At 41.1% G+C, this 21,306-nt stretch overlaps 1 protein-coding gene across 2 annotated transcripts in view; it reads right to left on the bottom strand.

Annotated features, from left to right (window-relative positions):
- Window positions 1-235: 235 nt before the first annotated feature.
- LOC139752800 (lysophosphatidylserine lipase ABHD12-like) overlaps window positions 236-21,306 on the bottom strand; it is a 68,762-nt gene continuing 47,691 nt past the window's right edge. For both annotated transcript variants that reach the window (XM_071668716.1, XM_071668717.1), the window contains exons 8-10: window positions 16,473-16,634; window positions 16,121-16,248; window positions 236-2,179 (exon numbers count right to left, since the gene is read on the bottom strand). In XM_071668716.1, coding sequence (XP_071524817.1) covers window positions 2,143-2,179; window positions 16,121-16,248; window positions 16,473-16,634 — 327 coding nt within the window. In that variant the 3' untranslated portion in view covers window positions 236-2,142. The remainder of the gene's footprint in view (window positions 2,180-16,120; window positions 16,249-16,472; window positions 16,635-21,306) is intronic.

The following is a 21,306-nucleotide window of genomic DNA, read 5'->3' on the forward strand; positions in this document are numbered from 1 at the left end:
AATAATGCATACCACGATGCGTGTTATGAAAAACGGCAAGCCAAAACATCATAACATGAGGACCAAGTTTTCCAACGTGGGAGATGGCTGTAACATTCTGACCTCTTCAAACTCTTCCATTATGAAATGGTCATTGTCTAACCGATTTTCCTTATCATATCACTTTTTAAATGTTTTACATGGAAATGATTTGGCATTTGTAGTGGTAATATGAACATTTCACAGGTTTGTTAGAGATTAGCTGCAATACATTTTGCAGGAAAGGGTTGGCATACAAAGTAGTTCATTTTATCCCCGTTAATTAATGGTCAAGGCCCAAATAAACTGATGTGACAACGTAATTTACACGCTGAGGATTTGATTTTTCTCAAAGTTTTCATTGTTACTTTTCATCTGTCATTACTAGAAAATCTTAACAAATTAAATCTTACTACTTTGAAGAACAGCAATTGACGGAAGGGAACTAGTAATTTCTTATCCGCCTCTACTCAATAATTCTGCACAACTTTTTGGAAGCCTCAGGAGGGCCTGGCCTATGAGCAGGACTAGCCTGGTTATACAAGCTAAAGATATGATCGGATGACAAGACAGACTGTGCAACAATATGTGTGCAGTCATTTCTGCGAAATGGTCGGAAGTTGACAGATGTTCAACTGTTATTCTGTACACCTTCAGTACAAACGTGCACGATGAGAATATACAATAAGCATTACACAGTGCACCCCTGTGAACTTCCAATACATTACCTACACAACCTACACAATAAGTGTATAATACATGAACATATGAACAGAATATTAAAAAAAATGTATTTTACTAAGGAAAATTGTACTGCCATATTCATCTAAAAAAAAAAAGTAATAAATATGGCAAAAACATAATGGTTGGCAGCTCTTCATGTCAATTCTCTTTCCTTGTAGTATAATAACATACATATCAATGAAATGATGTAAAATTCAATTTTGTGTACTTTTCTCCTCGTACTATTCTGTGCTGGCCATCGTTTATGCAGTTGTTACTCATCACATGTTTAAGAATGCATTATCTTTATCACTATTTAATATACAGTACTTTAATTGTGATATGAAACTAACTGGTCTATAATGTTTTGGTAATAGCTTAGATTTAATGCATATACTCGTGAGTGTGTGTGTGTGTGTGTGTGTGTGTGTGTGTGTAAAAATTTGTGTTCTGTTACCTCTCTGTTCTCTCTATAACTCTTAATGTTATGATAGAAAATTCCCATTCTTTTCCTTGCATCATTCCCTACTTATATTCTAGGAATGCTAGAATTGCTAGGGGAAGGCAATGTGCATCAACAACTGCCAAATACAGTAAAAAATCACAGCAATACTTTACTGTTTACAAAAGAAAAAGGCGAGTTGAACTGCATACACATTGGTACAATTCACAGTTATGAGCAAAACAGATGAAACAATCCAATTATCTTATCAAAGTTCCTGAATGACTCTATATGAATGTTAGATAATCATTGAATAGGTGAAGCAATGTGTGGCCTGGGAAGAGAATATATGGGGAAAAAGGAACCTCATACTCTTCAGCAGCTGTTTCCTTTAATCACCAGGCACTTACACCTTAGTTTTTATAAAGGATAATATATACTTTCAAATCTTTTGCCTTTGATTTAACCACAATTGTGTCAGAGGTATCCCTCTTTTGCCTTTGATTTAACCACAATTGTGTCAGAGGTATCCCTCTTTTGCCTTTGATTTAACCACAATTGTGTTGAGGTATCCCTAAGTATGATCACTTTACATCTGCAGTTACATTTGAATGTCAAACATCAAGAGTAAGCTCTCACCATTATGAGCACAATACGACTGTGTGAGATGTTGTTCATCTGGAATGTAAATTCCCTAATTATCATAATCTTTAAAAGTTTTTGTTCCACTCATGTAGAGTATACATTGGATTTGGTACTATAGCAATGAATAAAATGCAAATTACAGCCTCATATGTTTAAACCCTGACAATTCCACTAATCAGGTCAAAACAAGTGGTCCCTTACTGTTCTAAAATCAGTCTCTTTCAGTAGTTACAACTCCAACTGATCCAAAACACTTTACCTGAATAATCATTCCAAATACTGAGGCTTAATTACTTTAGTCCTTCGGGTACATTCTACTTCTTTGCCTTTATGGCTTCACTGAAGAATTCCCTAAAAAGAGAAAGAAAATAATTGGTACAGTATATATATATACTAATATATATATATTAGGTACAGTATATATATATACTAATATACATATATTAAGTACAGTAGGGTTGAGGGTCAAGTCAATTGGGAGGTGAGTTTGAATGGAGAAAAACTGGAGGAAGTGAAGTGTTTTAGATATCTGGGAGTGGATCTGGCAGCGGATGGAACCATGGAAGCGGAAGTGGATCATAGGGTGGGGGAGGGGGCGAAAATCCAGGGAGCCTTGAAGAATGTGTGGAAGTCAAGAACATTATCTCGGAAAGCAAAAATGGGTATGTTTGAAGGAATAGTGGTTCCAACAATGTTGTATGGTTGCGAAGCGTGGGCTATGGATAGAGCGGTGCTCAGGAGGATGGATGTGCTGGAAATGAGATGTTTGAGGACAATGTGTGGTGTGAGGTGGTTTGATCGAGTAAGTAACGTAAGGGTAAGAGAGATGTGTGGAAATAGAAAGAGCGTGGTTGAGAGAGCAGAAGAGGGTGTTTTGAAATGGTTTGGGCACATGGAGAGAATGAGTGAGGAATGATTGACCAAGAGGATATATGTGTCGGAGGTGGAGGGAACGAGGAGAAGAGGGAGACCAAATTGGAGGTGGAAAGATGGAGTGAAAAAGATTTTGTGTGATCGGGGCCTGAACATGCAGGAGGGTGAAAGGAGGGCAAGGAATAGAGTGAATTGGAGCGATGTGGTATACCGGGGTTGACGTACTGTCAGTGGATTGAATCACGGCACGTAAAGCGTCTGGGGTAAACCATGGAAAGCTGTGTAGGTATGTATATTTGCGTGTGAGGACGTATGTATATACATGTGTATGGGGGTTGGGTTGGGCCATTTCTTTCGTCTGTTTCCTTGCGCTACCTCGCAAACGTGGGAGACAGCGACAAAGCCAAAAAAAAAAAAAAAAAAAAATTTGTTTATGGATGGGGTTGTTAGGGAGGTGAATGCAAGAGTTTTGGAAAGAGGGGCAAGTATGAAGTCTGTTGGGGATGAGAGAGCTTGGGAAGTGAGTCAGTTGTTGTTCGCTGATGATACAGCGCTGGTGGCTGATTCATGTGAGAAACTGCAGAAGCTGGTGACTGAGTTTGGTAAAGTGTGTGAAAGAAGAAAGTTAAGAGTAAATGTGAATAAGAGCAAGGTTATTAGGTACAGTAGGGTTGAGGGTCAAGTCAATTGGAAGGTAAGTTTGAATGGAGAAAAACTGGAGGAAGTAAAGTGTTTTAGATATCTGGGAGTGGATCTGGCAGCGGATGGAACCATGGAAGCGGAAGTGGATCATAGGGTGGGAGAGGGGGCGAAAATCCAGGGAGCCTTGAAGAATGTGTGGAAGTCGAGAACATTATCTCGGAAAGCAAAAATGGGTATGTTTGAAGGAATAGTGGTTCCAACAATGTTGTATGGTTGCGAGGCGTGGGCTATGGATAGGGTTGTGCGCAGGAGGGTGGATGTGCTGGAAATGAGATGTTTGAGGACAATGTGTGGTGTGAGGTGGTTTGAACGAGTAAGTAACGTAAGGGTAAGAGAGATGTGTGGAAATAAAAAGAGCGTGGTTGAGAGAGCAGAAGAGGGTGTTTTGAAATGGTTTGGGCACATGGAGAGAATGAGTGAGGAAAGATTGACCAAGAGGATATATGTGTCGGAGGTGGAGGGAACGAGAAGTGGGAGACCAAATTGGAGGTGGAAAGATGGAGTGAAAAAGATTTTGTGTGATCGGGGCCTGAACATGCAGGAGGGTGAAAGGAGGGCAAGGAATAGAGTGAATTGGATCGATGAGGTATACCGGGGTTGACGTGCTGTCAGTGGATTGAATCAGGGCATGTGAAGCGTCTGGTGTAAACCATGGAAAGCTGTGTAGGTATGTATATTTGCGTGTGTGGACGTATGTATATACATGTGTATGGGGGTGGGTTGGGCCATTTCTTTCATCTATTTCCTTGCGCTACCTCGCAAACGCAGGAGACAGCGACAAAGCCAAAAAAAAGAAAAAAAAAAAAATACATGTAAGGCATATGTACGTGTAGGAAGAAAGGAAAGTGATTGGTTCTCAGTGAATGTAGGTTTGCAGCAGGGGTGTGTGATGTCTCCATGGTTGTTTAATTTGTTTATGGATGGGGTTGTTAGGGAGGTGAATGCAAGAGTTTTTGAAAGAGGGGCAAGTATGCAGTCTGTTGGGGATGAGAGAGCTTGGGAGGTGAGTCAGTTGTTGTTCGCTGAAGATACAGCGCTGGTGGCTGATTCATGAGAAACTGCAGAAGCTGGTGACTGAGTTTGGTAAAGTGTGTGAAAGAAAAAAGTTAAATGTGAATAAGAGCAAGGTTATTAGGTACAGTAGGGTTGAGGGTCAAGTCAATTGGGAGGTAAGTTTGAATGGAGAAAAACTGGAGGAAGTAAAGTGAATCATAGGGTGGAGAAGGGGGCGAAAATCCTGGGAACCTTGAAGAATGTGTGGAAGTCGAGAACATTATCTCGGAAAGCAAAAATGGCTATGTTTGAAGGAATAGTGGTTCCAACAATGTTGTATGGTTGCGAGGTGTGGGCTATGGATAGAGTTGTGCGCAGGAGGGTGGATGTGCTGGAAATGAGATGTTTGAGGACAATATGTGGTGTGAGGTGGTTTGATCAAGTAAGTAATGTAAGGGTAAGAGAGATGTGTGGAAATAAAAAGAGTGTGGTTGAGAGAGCAGAAGAGGGTGTTTTGAAATGGTTTGGGCACATGGAGAGAATGAGAGAGGAAAGATTGACCAAGAGGATATATGTGTCGGAGGTGGAGGGAACGAGGAGAAGTGGGAGACCAAATTGGAGGAGGAAAGATGGAGTGAAAAAAATTTTGAGTGATTGGGGCCTGAACATGCAGGAGGGTGAAAGGCAGGCAAGGAATAGAGTGAATTGGATCGATGTGGTATACCGAGGTCGACGTGCTGTCAATGGATTTAACCAGGGCATGTGAAGCGTCTGGGGTAAACCATGGAAAGTTCTGTGGGGCCTGGATGTGGAAAGGGAGCTGTGGTTTCGGGCATTATTACATGACAGCTAGAGACTGAGTGTGAACGATTAGGGCCTTTGTTGTTTTTTCCTAGCGCTACCTCGCACACATGAGGGGGGAGGGGGATGTTATTCCATGTGTGGCGAGGTGGTGATGGGAATAAATAAAGGCAGACAGTATGAATTATGTACATGTGTATATATGTATATGTCTGTGTGTGTATATATATGTGTACATTGAGATGTATAGGTATGTATATTTGCATGTGTGGACGTGTATGTATATACATGTGTATGTGGGTGGGTTGGGCCATTCTTTCGTCTGTTTCCTTGCGCCACCTCACTAACGCGGGAGATAGCGACAAAGCAAAATAAAAAATAAAATAAATATATATACACATTATCCCTGGGGATAGGGGAGAAAGAATACTTCCCATGTATTCCCTGCATGTTGTAGAAGACGACTAAAAGGGAAGAGAGCGGGGGGCTGGAAATCCTCCCCTCTCATTTTTAATTTTCCAAAAGAAGGAACAGAGAAGGGGGCCAAGTGAGGATATTCCCTTGAAGGCTCAGTCCCCTGTTCTTAACGCTACCTCGCTAATGCAGGAAATGGCGAATAGTATGAAAAAAAATATATATACACATATGTATATGGTGAGTAATGTGGCAGTTAAGGGAATAATTGGTGTACATGGGGTGTTCAGTGCTGCAAATGGAAATGGTGAAGAGGTTGTAGATTTGTGTGCTGAAAAAGGACTGGTGACTGGAAATTCCTGGTTTAAAAAGAGAGATATACATAAGTATACATATGGAAGTAGGAGAGATAGCCAGAGAACATTACTGGATTACATGTTAATTGACAGGCATGTGAAAGAGATACTTTTGGATTTTATGTGTTGAAAGGTGCAACTGGATGGATGTCTGATCATTATCTTGTGAAGGCAAAGGTCAAGATTTGTAGAGGTTTTCAGAAAAGAAGAGAGAATGTTGGGGTGAAGAGAATGAGTAGAGTCAGTGAGCTTGGGAAGGAGACTTGTGTGAGGAAGTACCAGGAGAGACTGAGTGCAGAATGGAAAAAGGTGAGAGCAAAGGACGTATGGGGAGTGGGGGAGGAATGGGATGTATTTAGGGAAGCAGTGATGGCTTGTGCAAGGAATGCTTGAGGCATGAGAAGCTTGGGAGGTGAGCAAATTAGAAAGGGTAGTGAGTGGTGGGATGAAGAAGTAAGATTGTTAGTGGAAGAGAAGAGAGAGAGGCATTTGGACAATTTTTGCAAAGAAATAGTGCAAATGAGTGGGAGATGATTAAATGAAAGTGGAAGGAGGTCAAGAGGAAGGTGCAAGAGGTCAAAAAGAGGGTAAATTAGAGTTGGGATGAGAAAGTATCATTAAATTTTAGGGAGAATGAAAAGTAGTTTTGAAGGGAGGTAAATAAAGTGCGTAAGACAAGAGAACAAATGGGAATATCGGTGAAGGGGGCTAATAAGGAGGTAATAACAAGTAGTGGTGATGTGAAAAGGAGATGGGGTGAGTATTTTGAAGGTTTGTTGAATGTGTTAGATAATAGAATGGTAGATATATGGTGTTTTGGTTGAGGTGGTGTGCGAAGTGAGAGGGTCAGGGAGAATGATTTGGTAAAGAAAGAAGAGGTAGTGAAAGCTTTGCGGAAGATGAAAGCCGACAAGGCGGCGGGTTTTAATGGTATTCCTGTGAGATTTTTAATAAAGGGGTGACTGTGTTGTTGACTGGTTGGTGAGGATATTCAATGTATGTATGGCTCATGGTGAAGAGCCTAAGGATTGGCAGAATGCATGAATAGTGCCATTGTACAAAGGGAAAGGGGATAAAGGCGAGTGTTCAAATTACAGAGTATTCCTGGGAAATTATATGGGAGGGTATTGACTGAGAGGGTGAAGGCGTGTACAGAGCATCAGAGTGGGGAAGAGCAGTGTGGTTTTAGAAGTAGTAAAGGATGTGTGGATCAGGTGTTTGCTTTGAAAAATGTATGTGAGAAATACTTAGAAAAACAAATGGATTTGTATGTAGCATTTATGGATCTGGAGAAGGGATATGATGGAGTTGATAGAGATGCTGTGTGGAAGGTATTAAGAATATATGGTGTGGGAGGCAAGTTGTTAGAAGCAGTGAAGTTTTTATTGAGGATGTAATGCATGTGTACGAGTAGGAAGAGAGGAAAGTGATTGGTTCTCAGTGAATGTCGGTCTGCAGCAGGGGTGTGTGATGTCTCCATGGTTGTTCAACTTGTTTATGGATGGGGTTGTTAGGGAGGTGAATGCAAGACTTTTGGAGAGAGGGGCAAGTAGCAGTCTGTTGTGGGTGAGAGGGCTTGGGAAGTGTCAGTAGTTGTTCGCAAGTGATACATGCACAGACATATACATATATACACATGTATATTTTCATACTTGCTGCCTTCATTCATTCCCGTCGCCACCCTCCCACACATGAAACAGCACCCCCCTGTCCCTGTGCATGTGTGAGGGTGCTAGGAAATGACAACAAAGGCCACATTTGTTCACACTCAGTCTCTAGCTGTCATGTGTAATGCACCGAAACCACATCTCCCTTTTCACATCCAGGCCCAACAGACCTTTTCATGGTCTACCCCAGATGCTTCACATGCCCTGGTTCAATCCAGCACGTCGACCCCAGTATACCACATCGTTCCAATTCACTCTATTCCTTGCATGCCTTACACCCTCCTGTATGTTCAGGCCCTGATTGCTCAAAATCTTTTTCAATCCATCCTTCCACCTCCAATTTGGTCTACCACTTCTCCTTCTTCCCTCCATATCTGACACATATATCCTCTTTGTCAATATTTTCTCACTCATTCTCTCCATGTGTCCAGACCATTTCAACACACCTTCTTCTGCTCTCTCAACCACACTCTTTTTACTACCGACTTCCATATTGTTTCATTCTACTCATCTTTCATATCAATCTGCCTCTCTAGATATTCTTCCACTTAAAAATAATTCCAATGCACATAACACTATATCTGGATAATCCTGAAACAGTAACTCTTGAAAATCTCCCATCCTAAGAAGCTCACTTATTGACAATCCATCTCTTGTGTGCTCTTCCCAATTTCTTTATCTTAACAAAAGAATTATCCACCATCATTACTAGTGACTGTAACATTGTAAGAGGTTTTCACTGAAACCCTTTTAAAAACTCTCTTCTTGCACACTCTTCTCATCTTCATTTTCATCATTATATCTAAGTATATTCTATTCAAGTATTGAATAAACATCAAATTTTTACTTTCTCAAGTGTACTGTATTCAGCTGAGTAGAGTTCTGTTAGGAATTTATATAATATTCCCCCTCACAAATGCCTTTCAAATCTTTTAAAGCTCTCAGAACAATGCCAACTCTTTTTACTCACACAGTTTCCTCCTTTCACTAAATGTTTCTTGACATCTAAACTTATTCAAAGCTTCTAGTTTCAGTCTCTTCAAGGCTCTCAACATCTTTATCTTGTTTAATTTACCAGAATAATCTAAAATACTAACACAATGTACTGACTTGGGTAGAACATCATCATATTCATACAATGCATGAGAATGCTGCCATTCACTGCTAACATGGCTGAACTTCATCCACCATTCTCTCATTTTCAATCTTAGTTCATAATCAACCTATAATGACACTTAGCCATGGTAACTTAAACAACTCAGATGCACTCAAACTTATTTTCATATCCATCAAGAAATACCTCCATGATTATAGATGAAATTAAATTAGAAAGCTGGTTTCCTCAGCTTAACCTTACTTACTAACTGAACTATTTTTGTCATGTTACGGTCTTTTACTTTATACATGTTTGCTGAAAAAAGGACTGGTGATTGGGAATACCTGGTTTAAAAAGCGAGATATACATAAGTATACGTATGTAAGTAGGAGAGATGGCCAGAGAGCGCTACTGGATTACGTGTTAATTGATAGACGCATGAAAGAGAGACTTTTGGATGTTAATGTGCTGAGAGGTGCAACTGGAGGGATGTCTGATCATTATCTTGTGGAGGCGAAGGTGAAGATTTGTGGGGGTTTTCAGAAAAGAAGAGAGAATGTTGGGGTGAAGAGAGTGGTGAGAGTAAGTGAGCTTGGGAAGGAGACTTGTGTGAGGAAGTACCAGGAGAGACTGAGTACAGAATGGAAAAAGGTGAGAACAAAGGAGGTAAGGGGAGTGGGGAGGAATGGGATGTATTTAGGGAAGCAGTGATGGCTTGCGCAAAAGAAGCTTGTGGCATGAGAAGCGTGGGAGGTGGGTTGATTAGAAAAGGTAGTGAGTGGTGGGATGAAGAAGTAAGATTATTAGTGAAAGAGAAGAGAGAGGCATTTGAACGATTTTAGCAGGGAAAAAATGCAAATGAGTGGGAGAGGTATAAAAGAAAGAGGCAGGAGGTCAAGAGAAAGGTGCAAGAGGTGAAAAAGAGGGCAAATGAGAGTTGGGGTGAGAGAGTATCATTAAATTTCAGGGAGAATAAAAAGATGTTTTGGAAGGAGGTAAATAAAGTGCGTAAGACAAGGGAGCAAATGGGAACTTTAGTGAAGGGCACTAATGGGGAGGTGATAACAAGTAGTGGTGATGTGAGAAGGAGATGGAATGAGTATTTTGAAGGTTTGTTGAATGTGTTTGATGATAGAGTGGCAGATGTGGGGTGTCTTGGTTGACGTGGTGTGCAAAGTGAGAGGGTTAGGGAAAATGATTTGGTAAATAGAGAAGAGGTAGTAAAAGCTTTACGGAAGATGAAAGCCGGCAAAGCAGCAGGTTTGGATGGTATTGCAGTGGAATTCATTAAAAAAGGGGGTGACTGTATTGTTGACTGGTTGGTAAGGTTATTTAATGTATGTATGATTCATGGTGAGGTGCCTGAGGATTGGCGGAATGCTTGCATAGTGCCATTGTACAAAGGCAAAGGGGATAAGAGTGAGTGCTCAAATTACAGAGGTATAAGTTTGTTGAGTATTCCTGGTAAATTATATGGGAGGGTATTGATTGAGAGGGTGAAGGCATGTACAGAGCATCAGATTGGGGAAGAGCAGTGTGGTTTCAGAAGTGGTAGAGGATGTGTGGATCAGGTGTTTGCTTCGAAGAATGTATGCGAGAAATACTTAGAAAAACAAATGGATTTGTATGTAGCATTTATGGATCTGGAGAAGGCATATGATAGAGTTGATAGAGATGCTCTGTGGAAGGTTTTAAGAATATATGGTGTGGGAGGCATGTTGTTAGAAGCAGTGAAAAGTTTTTATCGAGGATGTAAGGCATGTGTACGTGTAAGAAGAGAGGAACGTGATTGGTTCTCAGTGAATGTAGGTTTGCGGCAGGGGTGTGTGATGTCTCCATGGATGTTTAATTTGTTTATGGATGGGGTTGTTAGGGAGGTGAATGCAAGAGTTTTGGAAAGAGGGGCAAGTATTCAGTCTGTTGTGGATGAGAGAGCTTGGGAAGTGAGTCAGTTGTTGTTCGCTGATGATACAGCGCTGGTGGCTGGTTCATGTGAGAAACTGCAGAAGCTGGTGACTGAGTTTGGTAAGGTGTGTGAAAGAAGAAAGTTAAGAGTAAATGTGAATAAGAGCAAGGTTATTAGGTACAGTAGGGTTGAGGGTCAAGTCAATTGGGAAGTAAGTTTGAATGGAGAAAAGCTGGAGGAAGTGAAGTGTTATAGATATCTGGGAGTGGATTTGGCAGCGGATGGAACCATGGAAGCGGAAGTGAATCATAGGGTGGGGGAGGGGGCGAAAATTCTGGGAGCCTTGAAGAATGTTTGGAAGTCGAGAACATTATCTCGAAAAGCAATGGGTATGTTTGAAGGAATAGTGGTTCCAACAATGTTGTATGGTTGCGAGGCGTGGGCTATGGATAGAGTTGTGCGCAGGAGGGTGGATGTGCTGGAAATGAGATGTTTGAGGACAATATGTGGTGTGAGGTGGTTTGATCGAGTAAGTAATGTAAGAGTGAGAGAGATGTGTGGAAATAAAAAGAGTGTGGTTGAGAGAGCAGAAGAGGGTGTTTTGAAATGGTTTGGTCACATGGAGAGAATGAGTGGGGAAAGATTGACCAAGAGGATATATGTGTCATAGGTGGAGGGAACGAGAAGTGAGAGACCAAATTGGAGGTGGAAAGATGGAGTGAAAAAGATTTTGAGTGATCGGGGCCTGAACATGCAGGAGGGTGAAAGGCGTGCAAGGAATAGAGTGAATTGGAACGATGTGGTATACCGGGGTCGATGTGCTGTCAATGGATTGAACCAGGGCATGTGAAGCGTCTGGGGTAAACCATGCAAAGTGTGTGGGGCCTCGATGTAGAAAGGGAGCTGTGGTTTCGGTGCATTATTACATGACAGCTAGAGACTGAGTGTGAACGAATGGGGCCTTTGGTGTTTTTCCTAGTGCTACCTCGCACACATGAGGGGGGAGGGGGTTGTTATTCCATGTGTGGCGAGGTGGTGATGGGAACAAATAAAGGCAGACAGTATGAATTATGTACATGTGTATATATTTATATGTCTGTGTGTGTATATATATGTGTACATTGAGATGTATAGGTATGTATATTGTGCGTGTGTGGACATGTATGTATATACATGTGTATGTGGGCGGGTTGGGCCATTCTTTCGTCTGTTTCCTTGCGCTACCTCGCTAACGCGGGAGACAGCGACAAAGCAAAATAAAAAAAAAATTATTATTATTATTATTATACTTTGTCGCTGTCTCCCGTGTTTGCGAGGTAGCACAAGGAAACAGACGAAAGAAATGGCCCAACCCCCCCCCCCCATACACATGTATATACATACGCCCACACACGCAAATATACATACCTACACAGCTTTCCATGGTTTACCCCAGACGCTTCACATGCCTTGATTCAATCCACTGACAGCACGTCAACCCCGGTATACCACATCGCTCCAATTCACTCTATTCCTTGCCCTCCTTTCACCCTCCTGCATGTTCAGGCCCCGATCACACAAAATCTTTTTCACTCCATCTTTCCACCTCCAATTTGGTCTCCCTCTTCTCCTTGTTCCCTCCACCTCCGACACATATATCCTCTTGGTCAATCTTTCCTCACTCATCCTCTCCATATGCCCAAACCACTTCAAAACACCCTCTTCTGCTCTCTCAACCACGCTCTTTTTATTTCCACACATCTCTCTTACCCTTACGTTGCTCACTCGATCAAACCACCTCACACCACACATTGTCCTCAAACATCTCATTTCCAGCACATCCATCCTCCTGCGCACAACTCTATCCATAGCCCACGCCTCGCAACCATACAACATTGTTGGAACCACTATTCCTTCAAACATACCCATTTTTGCTTTCCGAGATAATGTTCTCGACTTCCACACATTCTTCAAGGCCCCCAGGATTTTCGCCCCCTCCCCCACCCTATGATCCACCTCCGCTTCCATGGTTCCATCCGCTGCCAGATCCACTCCCAGATATCTAAAACACTTCATTTCCTCCAGTTTTTCTCCATTCAAACTCACCTCCCAATTGACTTGACCCTCAACCCTACTGTACCTAATAACCTTGCTCTTATTCACATTTACTCTTAACTTTCTTCTTCCACACACTTTTCCAAACTCAGTCACCAGCTTCTGCAGTTTCTCACATGAATCAGCCACCAGCGCTGTATCATCAGCGAACAACAACTGACTCACTTCCCAAGCTCTCTCATCCCAAACAGACTTCATACTTGCCCCTCTTTCCAAAACTCTTGCATTTACCTCCCTAACAACCCCATCCATAAACAAATTAAACAACCATGGAGACATCACACACCCCTGCCGCAAACCTACATTCACTGAGAACCAATCACTCTCCTCTCTTCCTACACGTACACATGCCTTACATCCTCGATAAAAACTTTTCACTGCTTCTAACAACTTTCCTCCCACACCATATATTCTTAATACCTTCCACAGAGCATCTCTATCAACTCTATCATATGCCTTCTCCAGATCCATAAATGCTACATACAAATCCATTTGCTTTTCTAAGTATTTCTCACATACATTCTACAAAGCAAACACCTGATCCACACATCCTCTACCACTTCTGAAACCACACTGCTCTTCCCCAATCTGATGCTCTGTACATGCCTTCACCCTCTCAATCAATACCCTCCCATATAATTTACCAGGAATACTCAACAAACTTATACCTCTGTAATTTAAGCACTCACTCTTATCCCCTTTGCCTTTGTACAATGGCACTATGCATGCATTCCGCCAATCCTCAGGCACCTCACCATGAGTCATACATACATTAAATAACCTTACCAACCAGTCAACAATACAGTCACCCCCTTTTTTAATAAATTCCACTGCAAGACCATCCAAACCTGCTGCCTTGCCGGCTTTCATCTTCCGCAAAGCTTTCACTACCTCTTCTCTGTTTACCAAATCATTTTCCCTAACCCTCTCACTTTGCACACCACCTCGACCAAAACACCCTATATCTGCCACTCTATCATCAAACACATTCAACAAACCTTCAAAATACTCACTCCATCTCCTTCTCACATCACCACTACTTGTTATCACTTCCCCATTTGCGCCCTTCACTGAAGTTCCCATTTGCTCCCTTGTCTTACGCACTTTATTTACCTCCTTCCAGAACATCTTTTCATTCTCCCTAAAATTTAATGATACTCTCTCACCCCAACTCTCATTTGCCCTTTTTTTCACCTAAAAACAAATTCCACATAAATTGTCTATCATTTATAAAAGTAAGTAGTTTTATCATGAAAGTAAGGTGTGTGTGCAAACTGGTAGAGAGAGGGGTGAATGGTGGGTCTGCAGCAGGGGTGTATGATGTCACTAAGGCTATCTAATTTGTTCATGCAATGGGTGATGAGGAAGGTAAATACAAGGGTCTTAGAGAGAGGGGGCAGGTATGCTATCTGCTGGGGGTTGGGGGACTGGAAGATGAGTCAATTGTTACTTACTTATGACACACTGCTGGTGGCAGACTTGAGTGAGAAACTGCAAAAGCTGGTGTCCGAGTTTAAGGAAAAGTGTGAAAGAAGCAAACTGAAAATAAATGTGAATAAAAGGAAGTTTATTAGCTATAGCAGTGCAAAGAGACAAGTTAGTTGAGGAGCTAATTTGAGAAGAAAACTTGGAGGAAGTGTTTTATATACCTGATAGTGCAAAAGGCAGCGAATGAAAGCCGTGATGAGTCATGGGTAAGTGAGGCATGGAAGATGGTCAAGTCTGAAAGCACAGTTGTCCTGATGCTGTTGTACAGATGGGAGGCATGGGCTATAAATGATACTGTATAGAGGAGGGGCAAATGTGCTGAAATGTTTGAGGACAATGTGAGGATGGTTGAGATGACTGTGGAGGAAGAGCTGAAATGGTTTAGACATATGGAAAGAATGAGTGAGAAGAGGATAACAAAGAGAAATGTTTTGGAAGTGGAGAGGACAAGGAGAAGGTGAAGAACAAGTTGGAGACGGAAGGACAGAGTTAATAGGATTTTGAGTGCTTCGGCCCTGAAAATGCAACAGGGTGAAAGGTGTGCACCAAAGAAAGTGAACTGGAGCAATGTGGTATACAGGGGGTGATGATCTATCACTGGAAAGAAGTAAAAAAGCAGCCAGGGAAAAGCACAAAAAAGTCTGAGCTCTCTTGTATGCTCATATGGCTCCGTTCATAGGTGAGAAATAAAATTTGTGCACCAAGTTTGAGAAGACATTGTTGACATGAATTTTGAATTTCCATGATGAAGTTCTTTCTCCAATTAAATTCCTAAACTAGGTTCAGTCTGAATCTGAGCAAATCTGTCCTTGGCTAAATAACGTCCACTGTTCTATCAATACCTGTATCTGATAATGTACTAAAGTACATCTTTTTACAAGCTTTATTTTTCTGGCAGCCTATTTCTACCTGTTACTCCAATTATATTTTTGTCGATAACATTCACTCAATAAATTAGGACTAAAAGATCTTCCATAGATTTTACCTCGCAAAAAACTCATCCACTTCTACCCAAAATGCAGTCTTGACTCCCTGTACTCATGATTATATGGTACAAAAGAAAATACCATCAAAGCTCAAAAATCCAAATTTCAAGTAAGCATACAGCTCATAAATTGATATAGTTTCAGATCTAAAGCATATGATGCTTGCTATATAACAAAAAGCTAATATATGAAAAAAATCAGATAACTTTTTTTTAGCATGCAAACCTTCTAAAAAGGATAATGTTGGAAAAACAACAATTTGCAAATCAGAGGCAATGTAATGTCATCTTAAAATTTCGTGCTAACCTTGAAACATAAAAAGGGTATGACTAATCATAATTCAATGTACAAAATGAAGTTAGCAGTGTAGTGTATGAAGCAGTGTAGTGTCCAAGTGGTTTAAGCAATGCAGTAATGAAAAGGTGCCTATTTCTGGCTCTCTTTTATGTGAAAAGGCCTGACAGTTTCTACGTTAAAAACTGAGAAATCTTCAGGAACCTACACTTAGCTTGGCCCAAAGGTTTTCAGATCTTTTAGTCTTGACTGTCAAATAACAAAGCTTAACTTATCCAGTCCAATTATGTGCTTGACAGCAATGCAGTCAACCTTATTATCACATCATTCATCTTTAATATCCAATGCCTTCTCTTCCATAACTAATGCCATTCTCTAACAAATGTGTTCATGCATTTTTCCTCCATTCTTCATTAAGGATTCTTTTTCCAACTCTGCCTCACATATGTCATACATATTCAAGCCTTTTTTAACCTAAAGAAGTGTGTGTAAGTTTCATTTGTTTTATGCCGTAATTCAACCCTCTCACATAATACCGAGTCATGCCTGGAAAAGCCATAAAATCATACATAACGAAAACCTGATCTTGGCTTAAAAACTGTTACAACAGTAACTGTCATACCTGAGAATCTGTGGTAGTTCAGGAGCACGGCATATGTATTTATGAGCATAACCAAATTTGGCAGGAAACTCCACAAACTTCACTGGTGGAGCACTCTCTGGGCGCACTCTTTGGGCTGTCTCATACAACTACAAAAAATAGTGGAATAAATAAATTAAATCTTTATATATAATTCTAACATATCTACAATTCATAATCTTACAGTTACTAAAACTGCTGATAACTTTATAAGTTGGAGATGGATAACAGGTCAAAAAGAAGAGACAAAAACAAGATGATTAGTACAGCTTTCTTTGGGTAACAAAGGAAGGACCAGTAATAAGTCATGGCCTAAGATCAAAAGATGACTCACCTTTTGACCTAATGCAAAAGGAACAACAAGGTCATCTTCAGCATGCAGAATAAGGACTGGAGTCTGAACATGCACAATATGGTCGTCACTACGGAAGTCAATCCCAGAAGTTGCCAAAGGCTCCAAGAATAACCACTCAAACCTTGGCATTTTGCGGAATATCTGAAAAGCAATACAAAAATATATGATATTTGTTTCAAGTAATGCCTAAGCACCTCTCTTTATATCTTTCACTAACAACTTAACTTCCTTATCTAACAACTCGCTTCCCTATCTCGCATGCCCACAACCTACCATTCACACACCACACACTACTCTTGGACATGTAAGCACATGTATGCACTGCTTACCTAAACATCTCCCATTCCTCATTCACCCCCAGTTTCATTCACTCTCACCTTCTACCATTCTTCACTCACTCTATCCTGGTATCTCCCCACACAAGCCACTTTTTCATTCTCACTCACTTCCACCATCCTTCTCATTTCCTCTCTTTCTGAAGCCTTTATAAACTTTCATCCTCACTTTCACCATGAAGTAATAAGACATCCCATCAGCTGCCCCTTTGAGCATATTCACATTCAGAAGTCTTTCTTTAGCATGCTCATCAATTAAGGCATGATCCAATAATGCCTGCTTATCATCAGCCCTACTCATCCATGTACACTTATGTATGCCCCTCTTTTTAAATCAAGTATTCCCAATCATGAGTGCTTTTCAGCACACAGCTCAACTAGCTGTTCACCATTTTCATTCACTTCATCCATGCTCGTATTCACATCAAACACCAATATTGCACAATTCCTCACCAAAATTGTTGACATACTCACTCAGCTCCTTCCACACATTGCCTCTCTTCCTTAATCCGTTTGCTACTGGCTGCATAAGTATTAACAATCATCCACCTCATATAATCATTCATTTTCACCCACATCTTTCTGGGGATCACAACCTTAAACTCTACACATTCCCTACAACTTCTTCAGCAAAAGTGCCACCCCTTTCTTTGCTTTCACCATCACACTAATCCCAGACTTTAACCCTAGAACATTCTCAAAATGCAACTGAAACTGCTTGTCTTTTACTGTGATGGACAATAAGTCATCTATACTCCTAGCCAGAGCAGATAATGCTATAATTGCAAGAAATTTCAATCCAGGTTAAAAATTCTATTCATATTTGTTTGTTTACTTATTACTACTTTTCAATATACTGAAAGGGATAGTTCTGTTTGTATCATTTCCCTCTACTGAAGGGATGATTTTGTTTGTATCAAATGCTTAGAAAATGCTGATCCAAGCCCTTGAACTAATGCTATTGCAACTCATGCACCCCTCCTCCCTCCTACAGACATCATCCCTAACCTCACACCAAGATAATAATTTGCTCAGCTTCTCTTTCCATCTACTTTAAAAATTCAACGAACTGGAATAATCGAAAGGATAATCATTAAGTTAGTATATCAATACTGTTACAATATTGATGACATCACTCAACGAAGAGTGGCAATAAATCTAATCATTTGCTTTTTCACTTACTAGGTATATCACATACAGATCTGAGACCATATTTTGAGGGGCCATGTTTCCAAAATCGATAAAACTCTAAACACTGAACACTGACTGATCCTGGGGATTATGGATCTTGAAACTCTGCCTGTACTTACTTTACTGAAATACAACTTTTTAAATTTCTTTTCACCATTCTTACTCACAGTTTTAGCTATTGGGTTTTTCATCTTTAATTTGTGATGAAATTTCCTTTAGCTGAGGCCTTCTGATTCTGATCATGTTTACCTTTTCCATTCAAAGTGCATACTTCATTGAGAGCTACAAAACTTTCCATGTAAATTACACTCCAAAGACCTATCTTATGATTAACTACATCGACAAGATTTTATGACTGAACAGTAATTTTTTTTCTTTTCTTTTGCTTTGTCGCTGTCTCCCGCATTTGCGAGGTAGCGCAAGGAAACAGACGAAAGAAATGGCCCAACCCACCCCCATACACATGTATATACATACGTCCACACACGCAAATATACATACCTACACAGCTTTCCATGGTTTACCCCAGACGCTTCACATGCCCTGATTCAATCCACTGACAGCACGTCAACCCCGGTATACCACATCGATCCAATTCACTCTATTCCTTGCCCTCCTTTCACCCTCCTGCATGTTCAGGCCCCGATCACACAAAATCTTTTTCACTCCATCTTTCCACCTCCAATTTGGTCTCCCACTTCTCCTCGTTCCCTCCACCTCCGACACATATATCCTCTTGGTCAATCTTTCCTCACTCATTCTCTCCATGTGCCCAAACCATTTCAAAACACCCTCTTCTGCTCTCTCAACCACGCTCTTTTTATTTCCACACATCTCTCTTACCCTTACGTTACTTACTCGATCAAACCACCTCACACCACACACTGTCCTCAAACATCTCATTTCCATGCACATCCATCCTCCTGCGCACAACTCTATCCATAGCCCATGCCTTGCAACCATACAACATTGTTGGAACCACTATTCCTTCAAACATACCCATTTTTGCTTTCCGAGATAATGTTCTCGACTTCCACACATTCTTCAAGGCTCCCAGGATTTTCGCCCCCTCCCCCACCCTATGATCCACTTCCGCTTCCATGGTTCCATCCGCTGCCAGATCCACTCCCAGATATCTAAAACACTTTACTTCCTCCAGTTTTTCTCCATTCAAACTTACCTCCCAATTGACTTGACCTTCAACCCTACTGTACCTAATAACCTTGCTCTTATTCACATTTACTCTTAACTTTCTTCTTTCACACACTTTACCAAACTCAGTCACCAGCTTCTGCAGTTTCTCACATGAATCAGCCACCAGCGCTGTATCATCAGCGAACAACAACTGACTCACTTCCCAAGCTCTCTCATCCCCAACAGACTTCATACTTGCCCCTCTTTCCAAAACTCTTGCATTCACCTCCCTAACAACCCCATCCATAAACAAATTAAACAACCATGGAGACATCACACACCCCTGCCGCAAACCTACATTCACTGAGAACCAATCACTTTCCTCTCTTCCTACACGTACACATGCCTTACATCCTCGATAAAAACTTTTCACTGCTTCTAACAACTTGCCTCCTATACCATATATTCTTAATACCTTCCACAGAGCATCTTTATCAACTCTATCATATGCCTTCTCCAGATCCATAAATGCTACATACAAATCCATTTGCTTTTCTAAGTATTTCTCACATACATTCTTCAAAGCAAACACCTGATCCACACATCCTCTACCACTTCTGAAACCACACTGCTCTTCCCCAATCTGATGCTCTGTACATGCCTTCACCCTCTCAATCAATACCCTCTCATATAATTTACCAGGAATACTCAACAAACTTATACCTCTGAAATTTGAGCACTCACTCTTATCCCCTTTGCCTTTGTACAATGGCACTATGCACACATTCCGCCAATCCTCAGGCACCTCACCATGAGTCATACATACATTAAATAACCTTACCAACCAGTCAATAATACAGTCACCCCCTTTTTTAATAAATTCCACTGCAAGACCATCCAAACCTGCTGCCTTGCCGGCTTTCATCTTCCCCAAAGCTTTTACTACCTCTTCTCTGTTTACCAAATCATTTTCCCTAACCCTCTCACTTTGCACACCACCTCGACCAAAACACCCTATATCTGCCATTCTATCATCAAACACATTCAACAAACCTTCGAAATACTCACTCACTCCATCTTCTCACATCACCACTACTTGTTATCACCTCCCCATTTGCGCCCCTCACCGAAGTTCCCATTTGCTCCCTTGTCTTACGCACTTTATTCACCTCCTTCCAGAACATCTTTTTATTCTCCCTAAAATTTAATGATACTCTCTCATCCCCAACTCTCATTTGCCCTCTTTTTGACCTCTTGCACCTTTCTCTTGACCTCCTCTCTCTTTCTTTTATACATCTCCCACTCAATTGCATTTTTTCCCTGCAAAAATCGTCCAAATGCCTCTCTCTTCTCTTTCACTAATAATCTTACTTCTTCATCCCACCACTCACTACCCTTTCTAATCAACCCACCTCCCAATCTTCTCATGCCACAAGCATCTTTTGCGCAATCCATCACTGATTCCCTAAATACATCCCATTCCTCCCCCACTCCCCTTACTTCCATCGTTCTCACCTTTTTCCATTCTGTACTCAGTCTCTCCTGGTACTTCCTCACACAAGTCTCCTTCCCAAGCTCACTTACTCTCACCACCCTCTTCACCCCAACATTCACTCTTCTTTTCTGAAAACCCATACAAATCTTCACCTTAGCCTCCACTAGACAATGATCAGACATCCCTCCAGTTACACCTCTCAGCACATTAACATCCAAAAGTCTCTCTTTCGCGCGCCTGTCAATTGACACGTAATCCAATAATGCTCTCTGGCCATCTCTACTACTTACATATGTATACTTATGTATATCTCGCTTTTTAAACCAGGTATTCCCAATCACCAGTCCTTTTTCAGCACACAAATCTACAAGCTCTTCACCATTTCCATTTACAACACTGAACACCCCATGTATACCAATTATTCCCTCAACTGCCACATTACTCACCTTTGCATTCAAATCACCCATCACTATAACCCGGTCTCGTGCATCAAAACCACTAACACACTCATTCAGCTGCTGCCAAAACACTTGCCTCTCATGATCTTTCTTCTCATGCCCAGGTGCATATGCACCAATAATCACCCATCTCTCTCCATCAACTTTCAGTTTTACCCAGTAATTATATCAATAAAACACAAAATGAATGAGAATAAGCA

This window comes from Panulirus ornatus, chromosome 13, assembly GCF_036320965.1.
Source record: "Panulirus ornatus isolate Po-2019 chromosome 13, ASM3632096v1, whole genome shotgun sequence".
Classification (NCBI taxonomy): Eukaryota; Metazoa; Arthropoda; class Malacostraca; order Decapoda; family Palinuridae; genus Panulirus; species Panulirus ornatus.